This window comes from Ictalurus punctatus, chromosome 25 (genome assembly GCF_001660625.3).
Source record: "Ictalurus punctatus breed USDA103 chromosome 25, Coco_2.0, whole genome shotgun sequence".
Classification (NCBI taxonomy): Eukaryota; Metazoa; Chordata; class Actinopteri; order Siluriformes; family Ictaluridae; genus Ictalurus; species Ictalurus punctatus.
In genome coordinates, this window is record NC_030440.2 from 12,100,222 (window position 1) to 12,116,743 (window position 16,522).

A 16,522-nucleotide genomic window follows, 5' to 3' on the forward strand; every position below is an offset into this window, starting at 1 on the left:
AGGTGCTATGTCAAACTTTGACAGCATGCATCTTTTGTTTTTGGGCTTTCTGACTCTCGCCTCTAACGCTGCTGTTGTCTTTCCCCTTTTCTTGCGTTCAGGAGATGCAGGTAAGTTCCTGTGTCAGGATGTGGGTTGTAGAGTGCTATCACTCCTTGCTTAGTGATCAGTTGTACTATTTTCAGTCATAAGGTGTTTATCCCAGAAAAAAACAAAAACCAACAAAGCCAGACAGTTCCTTGTTTCCCGGTGATTCCCTTAAACAGCCCATGTACATCTTATGGTGTGTCCTTTTGATTAGGCTTAGATTCTTAGCATTTCTATATTTAAAATTTGTCTTGGGCTGGTGACTTTGCATTGTGAGATCCTAAAATTAAATGATTTATTTTCTGTATTACTGTCCAAATCTGAAAGCTATGTGCATCATTTTATATTTGTGCTTGCTTGTGTGTGTGTGTGTGTGTGTGTGTGTGTGTGATATGTATGTATACTAGGGTTGCACTGTATACCGGTACTACGGTAATATCGTGATACTAAAGCTTTAAAATACTGCCGGCGCCACTGTACTTTTTTAAACAGTAGTATCATGTATACGGTAGTACCGTAAGTAATGTTGTGCACGCGACAGTGCTTAGTATTTTCGCTAAAATGACACGTCACTGTTTTTACAGAATACACGAAGGTTAGTGACACTTCATTTGAAACAGGGTTCATACAAGGTGCTTGAAGCGCTTGAATTTGGCTTTTTGAGATCTAAGTACCGGAAAATGGGCATTTTTATCTAGTGGAGCTTAAAAAGTGTTGAACAATAAAAAGTCAATAAATATGAGATTGCTAAATAACTTTAAAGGGAATTTTTTTTTTTGATAGAACACTAATACAATCTTATCAGTCAGGATATGTCTCCCCTACCCCCCCCCCAATCGTGCTCTCTCTCTCTCTCTCTCCTCCTGCTATTCACGCACTCAGTTTAACAGAAACAGCTCTGGTCCTCTTTTCAGACACTTTTAGCAACTTTTTTTTTTTAAAGCACATGGCGTCATATCTAGTGACTTTTTGGACAAACCTTGTCTACATTCTGTAGACGAGTGAGGCCAGTGCTGCAAGCGCGAGGTCCAGCTTTCCCCCAGAGACACGCCTCTCTCTGTGGCTACTGTGTTCAGTGAGGGGCAGAGACGAGCAGCACATTCATTCACTTCTAACTGTTTCTCTGACTGATCATCTTACATGTAAATACAGCCGAAATCACAGCAAAGCCGCGATCTTTAACTTGTGTGTATGATGATTTTATCAGAGAACGTTGTGGTTATAAATCAGGATTTTGTCAGTGCAGAGCAGCAGCTTGGAAGTGACCGCTGGTGAACATGTGGTCTCTTAATGCGCCACGTTTCAGTCACTGTTTCACACTCGTTCCGTTATCCGACAACAGAGACAGAAAAAATACGGAAATGCTTCAGCTGGAATAGTATCGTAAGATATGTTTATGGTATTGTGACAACCCTTATGAATATACACACACACACACACACACATGTATATGTACATGTGTTTTGGTAGATAGCAAGTTTTACTATCATTATCTCTCCCTCTGTGTTGTTTGTTGTGGTTGTTTTTCTTTTGTTCTTTCCTTCCATGCACATGCCTTTTCATCTCACGCTCATTAAGGATGATATGGAGACTAAAAAGAAAGATGTTTGTTGTGTGCTGTTAATCTCTGACTATGTCTCTGTATGCACTTTTCTCAGGGTGAGAGCATGGACAACTTTAACTGGGGCGTGCGGCGGCGCTCTCTGGACAGCATGGACAAAGGTGACACGCCGTCGCTGCAGGAGTGCCAGTACACAGGCAGCACGCCAAGCCTCAATCTGACCAACCAAGAAGATACGGATGAGTCATCTGAGGAGGAGGTACTGAGCGCTAGCCAGATTCTCACCCGCTCCAACCTAGTAAGTCCTCTACCCCCCCGTCCTATATCCGGGGCCCTTTCATTTACACGGGCCTCCGGCATGGTGTGTCTGTGCCGAGCTGGGCTTAGATGCTGCCATGTTTCAGCTGTGGGTGGTTAGACGCTTGCTTCTGCCCGTAGCACACAAAACCCAATCATCTTCCGTCCAGTACCTTCAACCCCCCTCTTCTGCCCAGCCACTGAACATTGCCTTCCCAAAGTATCTTTCTAAACCCCTTATTTTGATTACGCTTTTTGTTCTTTGGTGGTAAGTAAAGACAAACATGAGGTGTTTTTCCTCAATCTTTTCCTTCGAGTTACTTCATTAGAACCTCTTAAATATGCATGAAATTTTGAGAGTCCCTGACAACTAATTAAAATTCTTTAATAGCATGAACTCGTCTTTGAAACAATTTGGAACATGCTTTTTTTTGAGCATGACAAAGTATATCTGTTATATTTCATTGAAATCTCCAAGCTTTTCATAGACTTACTCTAACTCCTCTCTGCTTGCTATGGCGCACCAGCCGTTTTCCTGCCGAGCTTATATCGGCTGAGCTGACAGAGCAGTGGCGAAAAAGTTTGATGATCTTTTTATGCTTTGGCGTGGAAGCTTCCTTCCGCTTCCTTTTCCAGCTCTTACTCTTTCCATGCTGTGTGTGAGTGACCTTAAGGTTAAGCTTTATTCTGCTAGCATGCAGCATGTCATGGTGATCTTGAGAAATTAGATATTTAGGCGGACAAATGTCGCACTAGGACGTAAATGCTAGCAAAATGCTTGCAACTAGCAGGTTTTAAGTCATGCTTATTATTATTATTATTAGTATTTGGCCAGCGATGGCATGTTTGCATGTAAGGTAACGTGACTCAGGTATATGTATATATGAACATCTAGTCTATACAGTGAACATGCTTTGGTATTTTGCTAAAAGGTTCCCCCTTTGTGTCTACTCATAGCTCAATAGTGACTCTGCTACGGATGACGCCACGTCCAATCACATGGATTCTCTACAACAATCCCAGGAGTCTTCCAGTAGCATCCTCACTGAGGAAGCTCTGCCCACCCCGATATTGCCCCGCCCAGACAGCCCTATCCATGAGACCGCGCATTCTGACAGCAATATCAGCCAGCTGCCTGAGGTGGGATCGATCAGGAGCCTCAATCAATTCTGGTGCACGGGTTCTTTCTAGCTATTGCCTTTAATCTATGCAGTGTTGCTGGTGTTTTTAGCTGGTGTGCCTTTCTTATCCTTACAGCTGTTATTAATGGGTATCCACGCCCCTTTTTACTTTATCGTTTGCTACCAGGGACAGTCATGGTGTTGAAGCTGTAGTGGTCTTAAACTTTGACCCTGTGCAACACCATTCCCTGTTAGCTAGCTCTCTGTGTCGAATCACTGACACAGCAAAAGTCTTCTGCTGCTTTTCCTTTTTCCTGTTTTCATAGTCATGCTGTAACTGCTTGTTTTTTTCCATACTTGTTATTGTTGCAATTGGTCAACGATTTCTTGTTGAGTGCAGGGTTCGTACAGATGCTTCGAATTCAGACAAACGTTTAGAAGACGTTATTAATAAAATATAAGTTAGACTGCCGTTACATCAAGGGGCCAACTCATGGAAAGCATATCGCAAGATCTGCGTAAACGGTTATGATCTGTGCCAAATAACCTAAGGAGGCATCACTGAAATAAAATCATCGAAGCAATGTACAGCCAACTAGTGTTATGTTAACTAACATTGTTTATTTTAATGATTGAATTTACTTGAAGGTTTAAAGTGTGACATGAGTCATTAGTCACCAACTTGTAACTTGTACAGACAAAATCTGTCACTTTGAACGTGACCAAGAAATGAACTGAATTTAAAATCAGCAAACTGTACGAACCCTGTGTGTGGGTGGGGCTTGCTTGTCAGTTTGGTTGATTTGGGTGAAGATTGCTATTAGGAATGACACACCTCAGGCCCGCTGTGCTAAAAATTGGATTGCGAGAATAAACAAAAGCACAGAAATTAACTGTCTAAAACCCTCATCGGACAAACACCCTAGCCTGGAGCTGCGAGCATAGAGTGAGTATGTAGTAAAGCTTAACACACAGCATTGGGGTAGAGCAAACGATTGTGTCACTAACAAGCTTTGCATTACTTCCTACCGCATCTTACTAACACTGTCACTTAACTACCTGTTAATAGCTGCATCTGTTCCAGTAACTTTATTACAGTGCTACACAAACCACAGTGTTTATACCTTCTCCCAGCTACTCAGGTATTTAATATTCCCTAACAGAGGACTGTTTGGGGGTCTCTGGATGACCAGCTTAGGAAACCGTGCTTTACCAATATGCCACTGAAAATGCAAGCATCATGGTTTGTCCATTCTCAACCAGCAGGTGGATAAATGAATTCCTAGAGAGGAACAAATCTTGGTGTGATATAGAAACTCTGTCTGCTCTTTTGTTCTAACCTTTTTCATTATTTAAAAAACAAAAATGTTTTTTTACTATTCATAAGAAATATGCCTAACCAGCACCTTACCTCATTTTCTAGCTTCCTAGCTAACAATCTAATTACCCATCATATTATACAGTTTACATGTCTATTTAATTAGCAGTGAAAATGTCATCTGTAGTCGCTTTCAGATTTGTTCCACGATGAAACTGTAAAATGTCACATCACACAACAGCCTGAAACGTTCCCAGTCAGAAAACTAATTTCTAGCATTAATACAGTCCCCTCTGAAAGTATTGGAACGGCAAGGTCAATTATTTTGTTTCTGCTATACACTGAAGACATTTGGGTTGGAGATCAAAAGATGAATGAGACAATTGATCAGATTTTCAGCGTTCATACCTTGATATTTACGTCTAGATGTGTTAAACAATTTAGAACATGACATCTTTTCGTTTGAACCAGTCCATTTTTCAAGTGATCAAAAGTGTTGGAACATGTAACTGTAATGTTGTCCAAGTGTGTCCTGTTAAATTGAGTTTAGTGAATAGCTCTGAATATCTGCTCTTGATTTGAGCCCTGGGTTTTGCGTGTGAAGACTGCATTTTTTGTTAGAAAGGATACCAACATGAAGACCAGAACGCTGTCTATGGGAGAAAAGCAAGCCATTTTGAAGTTGAGAGATAAGGGAAAATTGATCAGAGCCATTGCGCAAACATTGGGCATAGTCGATACAACAATTTGGAATGTCCTGAAATATTTTTTATTATATTTTTGTGAGAGCTATGAGGGGAAAACCCCAAAAGCAACAGTCAGTGACATCACCAACAGCCTCCACAGGGCAGGGGTGAAGCTATCACAATCCACCATTCGAAGAAGATTTCAAGAGCAGAAATATACAGGCCATATCACAAGATTCAAACCACTCATCAGCAGTAAGAGTCGGAAAGCCAGTTTGGAATTTGCAAAGAAATACAGAGAGTTCTGGGGCAAGATTAACCTGCCAAAGTGATGGAAAAGCCACTAACCCCAAAGCTGAAATTCTTATGTTGTCTCATATTAATCTTTTGATCTCAAACTTGAATGTCTTCAGTGTATAGTTGAAACAAAAGAATTGGCTTTGCTGTTCCAGTACTTTTGGAGAGGACTCTAAATGATAACTGGAAAATGAACTAGCTATCCAGCAGTCATGGATGCAGGAGGACATTCAAAAATCTGGCTGTTTGATATTCATTCAAACATTAACCCGTGCAATTAAGCTACATGAATTGGTGCCTGTAAAAAATAAATAAATAAAAAGGCAGATATTTGGATACTTGAGGGACGACATTGAACCAGTCAAGAAAGTGTAAATATCTCTGATATGTTTTTGAATCCCGTGTGTCGAAGTATATCCTCGAGTACACACATTATTCATAACTGCATTAGTGGCTCTCAGTGAAAGCACGGAGCATTGCATAGTTCCTAATTATCACATGATCCTGACACCTCTAAATTCTCAAGTCCAGTCAGTCCTAGTTCAAACCAGTCTAGTCCTAATTTTAGCCCAAGGACATCTTCCATTGTCATTCCTCCAGCTTTTAGTGTAATGAGGTCTGATTAATCTCATCAGCTTCTCAATTACTGCCATTCCCCTTAAAAGCTTTCTATAATACTAAATCCTCCTTTGGCTTACTGCCACTATGCTTTCTATTAATGCACTACACTCTTAAAGGAAAAAGAAACCAGAAACTAGCAGGAAAGGTCCTGTTCCACATATACGTGTCATTCGTCCCTATTTAAACAGTGGGGTTTTGAATGACTTGGAGGACTCGCAATTTATTGTTTGTTGCATACTTGTTGTTGATTTCAGTTCAGTTCTGTTCATGTTCAGCATGGCAGATGGAACAGCCTTGTATTTAGGTAATGTCTTTGTTCAGCTACTGAATATCAAAGTTCCTCGTCATCCTGCAGGTATCATTTTATTTTTATTTTATTTACCCTGCATTTGAACTGACTGTATGTAAATCTCATTACTAGTCCAAGGAGAGAGAGAGAGAGAGAGAGAACTGTGCTTTATTTGTGATGTCCATAGTCTAGAGGTTACATTAGCATCATAAGTGTGTGGTGATAAATTAGCTCTGTGCCTATATTTATTGATATCTCTTGTTCGCTAAAAGGAGCGGCGTCTCCAGAATGGCAGGTCTATTTTACAAATTGCTGCTTCTAAGTGTCCCCTTGCGGGTGGCCAGGATTTGACCTCTGGCTAATTGGCTTGAATTTCTCTTGCAGTAAAACGTTGTGGGGTTTTTTTTTCTTCAGTCTTAGTCTTAAGTCAGAATTATATTTGCTTTTAACGATACATACTGTACACAAGTTGGCTGCTACATCTCTTGCTTTCTTTTCAAGCATCCTCAGAAATAATGCTACACACCCAAGTGGTGCAGCACTCATGTAAACAGTTTTATTTGTTTAAAAAAAATGTAAAAATCCATGTTTCATTAAAAAAAAAGAAAACCTCTCATCTTCCACACATATCTCCTGTCCCTTCCATCTGTGGGACTATCATAGGAGCACCACTCTGGTGGTGGATCATTCTCAGTATGGGAAAGTAACACATTAAATAACATGTCCATATCGAGGCTGAATCACAGTGTGTACACCTGTACAGTCCGACTTTTTAGACATGCCTATTGTAGCTGTATCTTGTAAAAGCTCATCTTTTATTTGCATGATCTGATCACCAGCCAATCATCAATGTCAGTTTCTGACTAGAGAACTGCTATTGGATGTTTTTGGTTTGGCGGATTTCTCTCAGTTCGGCAGTAATATTGAAGTCATTAAGAACTGTATGTATGTAATAAAACTCACCACACAGTATCATGTGTCAGTGTCTCAGCCATTTTGTGAATGATCCACCAACCAAATAATAACCAGATCTGGTTAATGGTGGTCCAGTTGTGGTGGTCCATTTCCACTTGTTTGGATGGATGGGCTACAGTAAGTAGTTGTATATCTATAGCTAAAACCTTAAACCTTGACTGTTTTTGGCCGAAGTGGGGAAAATGTACTTCCGTTATAAGACCCGAATGCATTGTTTTACTTTTTCTAAATAATATTTAATATATCAGAAATATTCCAATAGATGCCACATGTCTGTTATAAATAGTAGTATTTCTAACAGAGAAACATTGTCCTGCTCTTGACCGCCATTCCGTATTTACAGGACGCCAGCGTGACGGCAGTGGACGAGCTGAGCAGCAGCGTCAGCGAGGACACGGGTTTCTGCAGTGCCCCCCCTTTACCGTCAGACCCCCCAGAGCTGTGTGAGCTCCCTGACCCTCCTGATGACCCAGACCCTCCACCTCTAGGCATCGACAGTCCAACTGGCTCACTTTGTGAAGAGGAAACGGCACCGGACTCGGTGTGCGATGAAGACGTAACCCTGGCACTCAAGGAGCTCGATGAGAGGTGTGAAGAAGAAGAGGCTGACTTCTCTGGCATGTCCAGGTGAGCGAGAGCAGCAGGTGGGGGGTCTGTAATGCAGTGATGTACAGCTTAATGTATTACATCTGAGAAGTACTTGCTGTGCACAGTTTGTATTAGTCATACACTCGCCTTTTATTACTGCTCACTTTCAGGACTTCTGTTGGATGGGTTGTTTTTGGTTGGTGAACTGTTTATCAATCCAATTTATCAATGGCATCGAGTTGATTTTCCACCCATATGTGCACCTTCTGCTTGTGACTACAGTCAGTCTACTGCTTCCCTGGCCTCCGAAGTTGTCAATTGACTTCTGTCATGTCCTATCATCTCATCAGCTTTGGAGTGTGATATTTCATCCTCCTTGGCTTCTTAGCTCTAGTTGGGTTCCCTTGTTAGCATGCTAGCATGGTTAGTTCTCACTCACGGAGCTGTCTGTGTCTCACTCACTGAGCTCTCAGTCCCTGGTGATTGGAAGAGGGTGAAATATAATACTAGTTATATATGTAACTGTGGTTCTGTGAACACCAGATAACCCCCAGGTGTTCCCTGTCATTAGCACTAGAGCCAATTCAACAGGAACTCTGAGTATATTTTATATATATATATATATATATATATATATATATATATATATATATATATATATATATATAAAATTTTTGAAGGTATCCAGGTGATTTTGACTGCTTATAGTGTTTATTCGTTTCTTATAGAACCATAGTTACATACATAACTAGTGTTTACAGCCTGTATTAATCATTTTACCATTTCGTGATTAGTTTGGCTCTGTACTCGGGTCTCTGGTACGCTTAAGTGGCCGAAACATATTCCTTATGACAAGGACATTAAGAGCTTACATCAGCGACACAGGCATGGATTATGAGTTGGTGCGATGCAGTACAATTTGTCGCCTCAAAGTGGATTATTTATTTTATTATTCAGGATACCTTCTGACCAATCAGATTTGAGAGTTCAGCAGCACCGTGGTGTATAAACTGATCTAAAACCTGTGAGATATTTTTTATTTATTTTTTTTTTATTTTATTTTTTTTTAAACATGCAGAGGGGCAGTTGTAATATTGTTAAATAAACAAGATTAGTTTTATTTTGTTAATTAGTTTTTATTTATTGTACGTTTTCTGAGATCTGCTCCATCATACTGTTGGCAGAGTTATTATTTTAGGAGAGTCCTAGCTGTGCTTATGTTTGGCTCTGGTCCTGGTTCAGCTTTGGCACCAGGACATTGGTTTCAAGGTTGGCCAGTTTTTTGTTTTGTTTTTGTTGTTGTTTTTTTCTCCCGAACTTCAGCTTTCAGCAAATAAGTCGATGTGACGTTAGGCCGATGCAGGACAGATGGCATTCGTCCCTGTGCTGCAATAAAAATGCTAAAGCAAAATGTTTTCCATAAATTGTTTGCCCTCTCAGGGGGCAAACATTGATTAACATCATTGATTAACGGCATGCACTCCAGTTTTAACTCGTGTTCTAGTGTAGCGTAGGAAGCAAGGGTCTATCTCTGCTCTATCCGGCTGTAACGTGTGCCGGAGATCCGTTTCACACGTTGAAAACTGCCTCCGTGTGCATTTGCATACGGCGTAGGGGTGGGGGTGGGGTGAAGGTAATGTAAAACCATTTATAACGCAGTACAGTAAGGCTCATGGTGAGTGAGAGACGGAGGGGGATAGAGAGGGAGAAAAAAAACAGGAAGCATGGAAAGATGAAGTGAACAACAGAAGAGGCAGTGATTATGAAGACTGCAGAGAGAGAAAGAGAGAGAGTGAGTGCATGCCAAAGAGAGAGCGGTGCTGGGGTAGAGTGACGAGAGGAGGCTGCTGGTGAGGATGAGAATGAAGATGAAGACGGTGTCCTTCATGCCACTCAACAACGCAGGGTTTAAATACTTCTACTCCGTCTGCTTTATCAAGATCTTTGGCCCCTCTGGGCAGTAAGTGTGTGTGTCTGTGTTTGTGAGCGTAAGAGTGCTCATGTGGGAGAGAGATGTAGCGATGTTTTTCTTTTTCCTCTGCGGTACGTCCGGACTGAAACTACATTGCAGCGCAGAGCATCTGCAGTGGGAACAGGAGAAGAGGGGGAGGGGCTAGAGTGGGGTTGGGGTTGTGAGGAAAGGAGGTGAGGGAAAGGGAGAGAAAGTCTAGGGGGCAGTGTGGAGTCAGAGAGAAACAAAGCTTGCTGTGAGGTTTGTGTTTAGTTTTTAGTTTAGTTTTTTTCCTCTGTGATGAATTGTATCAAAGTGTGTATGAGAGATATGGATATGAGGAAAAAGAGAAAGAATGTGTGAAAGATATTAGTCAGTGAGAAGAACCTGTCTTTGGTGCTGATTTGTGTGTCTGTGTGTGCAGTCAGGATGAGGGTGATGCCGATGGTTTCCCTGAGCTTGAGTCCTCTCCACCCCCGTCTCCTTTTCTCTCTGCCATCCTGGCAGCATTCCAGCCCGTCACCTATGATGACGAGGAGGACGCCTGGCGTTGCCACGTCAACCAGATGTTATCCGATACGGACGGATCCTGTGCCGTCTACACTTTTCATGTATTCTCTCGTCTTTTCCAGGTGTGTGTGTGTTCGTTTTTTATAGCCAGCATCTAGCTTGCACTGATTTTGACACGCGTGTAAATATTTACATACATACAATACTGTTTTCTCCCCCCTGCTTTCTCTAGCACATGCAAAGAAAATTCGACTCGATTACCCACGCTTCAGTACGTTTTCTCGGTGATGGGCTCCAGCGAATGGGAAACCAGTTCCTCAGCTCCCTTGAGGTCATGACCTCCTGTTCGCAGTGTCCTACAGTCTTACTGGATGCAGAGACCGTGAGTTTGAGGCATCTTACAGCTTATGTTAAAGCTTAACGTCTTTGCAGTTGCGGTCTTGGCTATAACCTGAATGTCTTTTTGGGGTTTCTTAAAATTTTGAAAGGTTTTTGAATTTGAAAACCACAGTTTTTCTTTAAACATTACATATTAAAATTAGCACCTTTTAAATGATGTCATATTTGAATCCATTTACAGTTCTTTCCGTAATGTAAATAAAACGAGATACAATCCTGTTTGTCTGGGTGTGTGCTGCAGCTGGTTTCTTGTGGGCTGTTGGAGACATTAAAATTCAGTGTACTGGAGTTGCAGGAGCACATGGACACGTACAATGGCAAAAGAGAGGCAGCTGAACAGGTGAGCATCGAGGATCTGTGCATAATATAAATATAGACCCATTCATGTTCACAAAATTTGCTCTGTCTCGTCAGAACAGCTTCAAACACCACACTATAACATACTTCACCGTGTGTTTACAAAAGGTCATGGATCTTTTTGACCCTCAAGCAAACTCCATGTTCAAGGTTGTTACAGTTGTCTTGTATTGCCTGTCTGTTGTTGCTTAAATGGTCTTCCATGCTTTCTGGATTTTTAGACCAGAGTTCAAGAGAGAGAGAATAAAGCAGGCAGATCAATATTAAATACCATGGTCACCTCTGTAGTTGTAGTTCACGGCATCAAATCATCTCGGTATCTCAGGATGTGAGTGAATTTAGCCAGCATGGGTTTCCGCTAGCACCCTCCCAGCAATCACATTTGGAAGCTAAGAATAGCCCCAGCGAGCTCCCTAATCAGTTATATGGCTAAAGGGGAGGGGAACAGAGAAATTAAAGGAGTGAGCTGATGGGAGGGTTACGGAATAGGATGAGACGCATTGGAATATCGGGCCTCTCTTCTCGCTGCACTAAAACAGATCTATTTAGTATGCCTACTTCTGCTCTGTTCAGATTTACAACACGCGTACACACACATCTACCTTACTAACCTGCAGAGAAACACTGGACACATTCGATTTCACTTCAGATTAGCGTGGGAAATTATACGATTTTTTGGTATTTTAATATCTCTTCATAAACAAAAATATACGTGGCAAACGTAACGTTTTGCTGCGCCCTGTTTTCGTTTTGAATATTTGTTTTTATTAGACGCTAATACCACGACTGCCGTTTTTATTTTGAATAGTGTGGAAAAGAAAATGTAGGCAGTATACTTTTAGCTTTCGTTTGACTTGATTTTGTTGTTGTTGTTGTTGTTATCACATTAACTATTGTGTACTAGTCCAAAATGTTACAGTGCAAAATAAACACCGAAATTAGATTTATTTATTTATTTATTTTTTTCTCTCCAGTTTGTCCGGTAAAGTTTCTTAGCGGAAAATCTGACACACGGACTATCTTTCCTTTCTTATAAATGGGCCTCCTTCATAATTATGAGTGTGGTGATATGGTGCTGTTATTGTTGCACATACTGTTGTGTATGGCTGCTTGGCTGAACCTCCTGCAGATGCGAATGGTCTAATCTTTTAATTTAATTGCTACTCTTCCCCCCACCCCCGCCATGTTGTTTCTTTCTCCACAGTGGTTAGAGAACTGCAGAAAGACCTTTGGTGATAAAGACAGCAGCCGTCGACCAACCACTCAAGCTCAGGTAATACACACCCCCAGATCTGCACTGGCTCATCGTCGTATAGCAGAGAGCAAGGCCTGGGTTATACTTCTGCCAGAATGTGTTTTGCGAGCACGTCAGGGGGTTGTGCGTGGAGTTGACCCTCACAAAGGGTGAAGTCTGGAGGGTGGGCTAGCACAGTGGTTAAGATGTTGGATTACTGATTGGAAGGTTGTGAGTTCAAATCCCAGCGCTACCAAGCTGCCACTGTTGGGCCCTTGAGCAAGGCCCTTGAGCCCTTGAGCAAGGCCCTTAACCCTCAACTGCTCAGTCGTATAAATGAGATTAATGTAAGTCTATCAAATTTCATAAATGTAAATGTAAGTCTTTATACTTGCACTCAACGTCAAGATGTCCACTAGGGGGCAGTGTCAAATGAACAACCTGATCTGTTCACTCATTCTGTTTATTTGTAGCTGTCTGTTTGGAGAGTTTTATCAGGGACGTTTTTTTAAACAACTCCAATCTGAGAAACCAACACGGAGGTTTTTAGAGAAGGAATCGCGCGTTCATATAAAATCAATGATTGTCTTCACTTTGCCACTCACTAGTGTGAACCTAGTTTTACTCTGAAACCCTTGATTAAAACCAACAGAAGAAATCACAACATTAGCAAGTCATAACATAACGTGGACACACCTCCGCCAACCAATCAGCGCTCACATGAAAGCCCCTGGACAAACAGCCCCATAAATACACGTGACGCTCAGTTATGCAAGAGCATGTAAGTGTGTCTGAGCACCATGCGTACAGTACATACACATAAACCTCCTCTCTGTGTCATGACGCAAATACAACCCGCAGAAATATAAACCAGGCCAAAATGTTGCACGTTAATCTTTTCTGAAAACAGAAAACTAAATAAGTGCATACTTTTAATCTTGTAGTGTCTCATCTTCCTCCCTACCTCATTTCATTTTCTGTTCTTCAGATTATAATTGTTATTGGGTGTGAATCCTGATACAATCTATTAAGAGACAGTCAGACACATGCGGCTGTGAATTTATCACTGACTCTTAAAGATGAAGGGTGGAAATGTCTACAGACCTCACAATTTCATTTTCATTCTGCATGCCTCGCCGACAATTACAAATCAATTCCTTAAGCATCTTGAAACATCGCCGTTTTCTTTTTTTATTGCCTGCTTTATGATTTTATTTTCCCCCCATGACTGCTGAGAGGCTTAATGTATTAGGGGTTTTTTTGCTGTTTGAAGCCTAATGAAAGTGTTACTAACACATGCACTTAAAAACCTGTCTCTAAATTAATGCATGTCGTTTATGCCACACCTCATTTTTTTGACTGATTATCCATTTTCTGATTAATTCACTTCCAGGAGGCATTATAGGACACACTTTTTGTCTGTGATGTGTTAAATTGCATTCTGTATTGAATATACGACACTACATCATGTGTAAGGCAGTGGTGGCTTGGTGGGTAAGGCTCTGGGATACTGATTAGAAGGTCAAACCCCAAGCTGCCACTGTTGGGCCCTTGAGCAAGGCCCTTAACCCTCTGTACTCCAGGGGCGCTGTATCATGGCTGACCCTGCGCTCTGACCCCAACTTCCTGGAATGTGGAGAAAAGAATTTCACTGTGCTGTGACCAATAAAGGCTCATTATCATTACATCGGTTCTACATCACCGACCATCATCATGTTTTATCCTATGTAGTGAGCATATATAGTAAATAGGAAGCCATTTTGGAATCAGCCTAACTGTATTACTCCTGCATGAATAAGCAAGATTTGTTGGTGTGTGTGTGTATGTTTTGTTTTTGTTTTTTTTTGTTTTTTTGTAAGATAAAAGCAAATATAATATAGATATATAATTTATATATTTAATAATTTTGAACTCTTTGTAGATTTAATTTAAAATGGATTCAATTGACTGTTTTGGCCATTAGACCTACACACAATAACCCATAATGGAAAGGTGAAAACAAGTATTTATCATTTTTAATACATACATTTTTTTGTACAAACACACACACATTCACATATTTTTATTGTATTTCTTTATGTTTACTTACTTATTGAACCTGCAGCGGTCACGTACACCTCAATATCAGCATCACTATTTCAATTTCCTTTCCAGGGATTTTTTTTTCCTCTCTGTAAATCTCTATCTCTCTTCGGGTGTGTTGTCTGTTCTGCTTCCACTGTTTGTTGTTATTTTTGCCAAAGATGATGTACGTCATGATCGTCTGTGAGACTCGGCTTTCTTAATTTTAATTTCACGTATCTTGCTGTGATCTTTTTTCTGATAATGATCAAGTCCTCTGCACTGTTTGTTCTCTCTCTCTCTCTCTCTCTCTCTCTCTCTCTCTCTCTCTCTCTCTCTCTCTCTCTCTCTGTGGTTTTGAAGTTATACTCTGACTAATGTTTTTTATTCTTCGTCTCCTTCTGTTTTTGTTCTGTACGGTGACCTGTTCTCCCTCTTGCTTAGCAAATGGAGATTCTAGCAGTAAGTGGTTCTTGTATTCTTGACCTTTCCGTAATCATGTCATTGTGGCAAAACAACACTGATCATTCCATCCATTCATTATAAACACAAACATGTTAAGCAAATCGTTTTACACCAATCAGAGTTTTGAACCACAGTCCGCCTCTGCCTCTTATCTCTTACTGCTACAAACTTTACATAGTTATATTCCCATTTTCATCTATCAGTTCCTTGCCCTAAACGGATTTTGTTTTGTTTTGTTGACCTTAGCTACTTCTGCACACATTTGCTAATGATAGTGTTACTGGGTGTGTGTGTGGGTTACGGAAAGGAGAATAGTAGACCTGAATAGACATGAAACTGTAATATACATTATACCGATTCTGATTTTTCATTACTAGTCCTTCCTTTTCTTTGCTCTTTCGCTCTAGATATTCGGCAACTACGCTCTAACATTGACTTAGTTGCAGACCGCTCATTGCCATGGCCTTTCCTAATCATGATTAACGTTGATTAGTGAGCATGCTCAGTACAGGCTTTCTGTCCATGAGCTACCTGCAGAATGGGGGTTAACTCGAGGTTTCTCAACCTTTTTGGACTGTTAATATGCCTGAACTTATTTATTGTTTTATACTAGTTGAAAATTTACATTGCATTACTGTAAAGAAATGCACATGACTTCATAACGTTTATGATTCAGTTTTACTGCAGTTGTAGTATAGTAAACACTTTCACACATATTTGTATTCTTGCAGGGTAACACATCACATTTGATTGTCATATATTACAGAGGAATAATTGTACGCGCTCTTTATTTTGTACGTTTAACCAGATGTTATGAATCTGTAGTCACTGAGGACTGCTTTCACACTGCAGCTTATTGAGATCAGACGACGGTAGTCGAAACCGTGCGCATCAGCTATTGCGTCCAGCCTGGATCAGTATTTTTATTCGATACACCCAAGGACTCTGAACCCCGCCTCAAACAAATGATTCACTAGTGTATTGCTCATTTTACACCAGGAATGTGTCAGGGCACCGACCATTTGTTTCCGTGCTTTGATGTACGTGCAGTTATTTGTACAGACCATCAGATCATTATAAATATACCTTACCATCTCATAAGTTTAAGCTGCAGTCTGGTGCAAATTGGACATAGAAACTCCAAAATTAAATAAATAGCCTAGGCTGATTTAAACTTGGATAATTTTTTTTAAAAACATAAACATATTTACAGTAGGTACAAATCCCATGTGACCCCCATCTGCATCTCGGCCAATCCCAATGTAAGGTTGAGAACCTTTTGGTTTTAACTCTTCCATCCATCTCTCTAACCCTGGACCTTCATCCATCCATCCATCCATCCGTCCAGTCCATCCTTGTGATTATGTGGCCATGCTGCTCATGCTATTCACTGTAATAAACATATCAGTTAGTGTAATGAGGATAATAATGTTTGTTTCTGTGTCTCTGTAGGAGCTGGAGCTGTGTCGGAGGTTGTACAAGCTTCATTTTCAGCTGCTGCTGCTCTTTCAGGCCTACTGCAAACTCGTTAGCAGAGTGGAAACCATAAAGAGAGAGGCCGAGGTGTGTGTGTGTGTGTGTTTGTCTGCCAGAGGAAGTTGTATGATGTGTAGTATTACAATGACTACGAATGCCAATACCCACCCACTAGCTAACCACTTTCTCCTTCCTGTTGTAGTTTATAATATAGACACTTTCAATTTGT

General features: G+C 40.8%; 1 protein-coding gene across 9 annotated transcripts in view; it reads left to right on the forward strand.

Annotated features, from left to right (window-relative positions):
- Nucleotides 1-16,522, forward strand: part of fryl (furry homolog, like) — a 94,896-nt gene that overhangs the window by 76,121 nt on the left and 2,253 nt on the right. For 6 of the 9 annotated variants that reach the window (XM_017455657.3, XM_017455651.3, XM_017455654.3 and 3 more), the window contains 9 exons: nucleotides 1,746-1,946; nucleotides 2,903-3,085; nucleotides 7,596-7,879; nucleotides 10,216-10,423; nucleotides 10,534-10,683; nucleotides 10,942-11,040; nucleotides 12,262-12,330; nucleotides 14,797-14,814; nucleotides 16,270-16,380. In XM_017455657.3, the coding sequence (XP_017311146.1) occupies nucleotides 1,746-1,946; nucleotides 2,903-3,085; nucleotides 7,596-7,879; nucleotides 10,216-10,423; nucleotides 10,534-10,683; nucleotides 10,942-11,040; nucleotides 12,262-12,330; nucleotides 14,797-14,814; nucleotides 16,270-16,380 (1,323 nt within the window). The remainder of the gene's footprint in view (nucleotides 1-1,745; nucleotides 1,947-2,902; nucleotides 3,086-7,595; nucleotides 7,880-10,215; nucleotides 10,424-10,533; nucleotides 10,684-10,941; nucleotides 11,041-12,261; nucleotides 12,331-14,796; nucleotides 14,815-16,269; nucleotides 16,381-16,522) is intronic. The other 3 variants (XM_017455652.3, XM_017455658.3, XM_017455653.3) reach the window with 2 other exon arrangements.